Here is a 3,797-nt window from a genome sequence, read left to right as displayed (position 1 = left end):
CAACCTTAATTTCGATGGGCGGCACGGGCGTCGCAGTTGAGTTGGTGAGGTCGGTAAAGAATGTGTCGAAGTTGTCGAAGGCGGTCTCGCCGAGCTGCTTGAGGATGTCATCGGGGTCGTCGCCGTCGGTTTCGGCGAGACCCACGATGTTGCTGAGCTCGGCCTGCGACAGCTCGCCCAGTGACGCCATCTGTTGGAGCGTCGCCGCCTGCCCGCCGCCGCCCGTCACCGCGTCCTGCAACGTCACGTCAGTAACAATCAATAAAGTTGTCGTCTAAACACTGATCAGTTTCAGACGTTCATATACATCAATATAAACTTACAACATAATTAAATTTTATTACCGCTATAAAAGGTGGTCGGGTATCAGGATGATAGATCATTAGGATTCAAGAAGCAGAAGGAACAAACCTGCAGGCAATTGGAGAGGTCGACCATCCTGCCCTCATTTTCGGCTGTCCACCACTCGTCTTCAATAAATGGCATCGCCAGCGCCGGCCCCGACGGCGCATGCGTCCCCGCCACGTTGTCGCGCCTACTGCACGCCAGATGGCGCAGTCCTAAAGCTCACTAACACTAGCACTCGCGATCTACACACTTAAGTTTATTAGCACTAAAATTAAATTCGTTTAAAACGTTTGGCAGCGTTTCGGACGGATCGTTCATTATTCGACGTAAATAATTTGACGTTGCTTAGGTACTAAGTTGGTTGGAACACATGTCGGTTGGCGTTGTATTGTCGTTGTTTGCTGTGGCCAGCTCGCTCTGGCGGCGGGCGGCGGGCCTACTGGCAGCTGTGCGGCCACGCTATCTCACGCCCCGCAGTCCGCTCCTCTTCAGCAGCAACCTGCCAAAATGTAAGGCGTAGGCTTTCACGTCTTTAAAACATTAGAGGCTAACAGTTATCAACAGATTACTAGTGAACATTATGAATTACATAGAAAGGCTTCTGTGGCAACAAATCACAGGATAAATACAGATAGACCTCATCGCCTTGAATACTAAGTCAGTAATAATCAGTGCATCGAGCATTGGTAAAAGCTTACTTTTATTACTAATTTTCGCAGTATTTGGGATGTATTAAGAAAAATGTATCACTGTGTTCATAAAACATTTATCCTTTAAGTCACTTGTCTGTGTTTGTGGTAACAACACATTAGACGTATTGAAAGTGAGTGAATCTTTTCTAAAGTAATTTTATTTTGACTGCTGCATGAACATATTTCTAAATATAACTTTATTTCTTTGTTCTTATAGAGATATTTCTAAAAGCACAGTTCCACATAGTCACGTTTATTTTGATGTCAATTAGCAAATAAAAACAGTTAACAGTAAGATTTTATAATGTACTTTTATAAAAGCATATTTTATGTTGTAGCAAATATTTACCATCTGCATAAATAAAGGCAACTTTATAGATTTGTGAAGGTTTGTTAAAGAATGTTTTAATACTTTTGTTATGACATAAAGCGGGGCGACAGTGCCCCGAGGTCACCTGGCGATGCTCCGGCGGACGTCGAACTTGCCCCGCTGCGGCATAGGTGCGGCCATCCAACGCGCCGACCACCACGCATACGTCGCTCTGGAAACAAACAAAATAAACTAATTTTAGTATTTGTAATTAATTTTTAAATATAGTAAATATAAAAGCAGTTTTTGTTTCGATAAATTTTTAGTATACAGTATAATCTTTTCTTGTTGAAACTTTTTGTGTCTATGGTATTTAGAAAGCTCAGTTAACTTTTCCTCTACTGCACAGTAGATGGCGCTGTATTAAATCTCTATTGACTCGCGTCAATGTCATACCATTGAAATTGGAAAAATAGAGTATTATTTTACTTGAATGTTCCTCAAACTTTTCAGCTAAAAATTTATTATTGTTGCAATTTAGAAGTAAAATGTAAAGACGTGAAAGGAATATAAAGGCATTCATACGCCGATTAATAAGCACAATGCGCGGAAGAGGTCGCTTCGTCACGGCAACGGCGGTGTAGAAAACGAATGGATTGCTTTGCCTTGCTTGAGTGTAAAAACTTAACAATGTATCCCCCTCCCTCATTATAGACGTAATTATTGGCCATAGACAATGAGAAATTATACTTTTATTTTCTAAAAGCATCTTTCTTTGTTTCAAATCGTTCCTCATTACGTTATTATTAAATTAAAAAAAAGCGATGAATGACTTTTTCCTAAATAAATATTATGAAAAATTATTTATAAATATTTAAATAGGAAATCTGATTGTGTAACTATTACGATTTTAAACTTTCGTGTTGTATTTTATAGTGTGAAACTGAATTTAAATCGATAGATGTGTGAACAATCACATTTGAATACAAATTAATTTTTTATCACCATTAGTCTGAGTGGTCTATAATTGGACATTTATCTTATAAAGTATACGTATAACACTCATTCTTACTATGAAGGAAAACATCGTGATGCAAACTGTACATATCTGCGAAGATATATAAAGATATCTGTGAAGTCAAACCACCCGCACTGGAACATCCTGGTTGACTAAAGCCTGATCATTCATAACTTAGGGTAGGTTCTTTTTGGTGGGAACGTGTAGAAATTGACGATGACTCGTTTAATTTTATGTTTTCAACTAGCTGTCGCCCGCAATTCCGTTCGCACGGAATTAAAAAAAACTTAATAAGTATCCTATGTGTTCTCCTAGACTATGTTCTACATCTGTGCCAGATTTCATCAAGATACATTGAGCCGTTCTGAAGATACCTTCAAACATCCATCCATCCATCTAAACATTCGCATTTATAATATTAGTAAGATTATAAATTTAAGTAGTACGTTGACTCTCAGTGAGCGTGTTACATGTAAGATACGTTACGTTACATAACGAGTTGTAACACGATGCGGTCAGTGCTGTCGTTGTACTACAATGTATGATCTGAGGTTCATTTTCTATTCCTAGAAATTTTAATTTTTTACCAATACCCCAGAGATAACAGCGTATTTTAAAGTATTTTCTAGGATTTCCGTTAAAAATAGAGCACATAGATTATACGTAATTAAGATTTTTTTTTCATAGAAAGTTGGGTTATACTCGCATCTATATATGTACTTATAAAAATTTGATACGTAATAGCTTTTAAATCAACAAACTATTTTTAATAAACCTTAAAGGTATGTTTTTTTATTTATCTCTTTAAAAAGAAGTATTCTTTGTATAATATTTATTCTTAGCGTGCGACCTCGGACACGCTACTTCCTGCTAGGTATGTATATTCTGGGGACCTTGCTCGCTAGCCGCAGTCGCATTGCCAATGGTCAACATCTTGCTAATCACTCCTTTATACTAATTTAATTACTTATATAAATACGCGCATTCACAAAACTTAAGTTAGCCAACCGTTGTACAATTTTAATTTTCTTCTTGTGTTGTCGTACAGAGGGGAGTAACTGATGCGAGTGCATAAATAGCTTAGTTGTCAACATTGTAAGCATATTGTACAGTAAAACATTCGTAAAAAAATTAATTCTTTCAATTTTTAATACTACATATATAAGGTTTTTTGAAGTTTGGAAAATAGTAAAAATTTTCTGGAAATCCTGCCATCTATGTTCAACACTATGTACTACGTTCTGCATGAGGACAAAATTATTTAAAGCATTGAATTAAACAAAGGCATTTATAGAGAAAATTTACTTTCACAATTAAAATTAACAACTGTACTGTTTTTTTTTTGTGTTTTTTTTCAATCATTAAAAACTGCACGAGTGTGGAACGGAACGTACTAAACAGCTAATGTCACCGAATGTCAAACCGGTGT

At 37.1% G+C, this 3,797-nt stretch overlaps 1 protein-coding gene across 2 annotated transcripts in view; it reads right to left on the bottom strand.

The window, feature by feature from the left end:
- Window positions 1–3,797, bottom strand: part of LOC106708453 (ecdysone-induced protein 74EF) — a 150,112-nt gene that overhangs the window by 89,742 nt on the left and 56,573 nt on the right. The window contains exons 4-6 of one of the 2 annotated variants that reach the window (XM_014499975.2): window positions 1,453–1,582; window positions 412–847; window positions 5–235 (exon numbers count right to left, since the gene is read on the bottom strand). In XM_014499975.2, the coding sequence (XP_014355461.2) occupies window positions 5–235; window positions 412–486 (306 nt within the window). In that variant the 5' untranslated portion in view covers window positions 487–847; window positions 1,453–1,582. The remainder of the gene's footprint in view (window positions 1–4; window positions 236–411; window positions 848–1,452; window positions 1,583–3,797) is intronic. The other variant, XM_014499986.2, reaches the window with a different exon arrangement.

Source organism: Papilio machaon, chromosome 3, assembly GCF_912999745.1.
Source record: "Papilio machaon chromosome 3, ilPapMach1.1, whole genome shotgun sequence".
In the NCBI taxonomy this organism is placed as follows: Eukaryota; Metazoa; Arthropoda; class Insecta; order Lepidoptera; family Papilionidae; genus Papilio; species Papilio machaon.
Note: the sequence above shows the minus strand (reverse complement) of the source record. Positions and strands in the feature narration are given on the sequence as shown.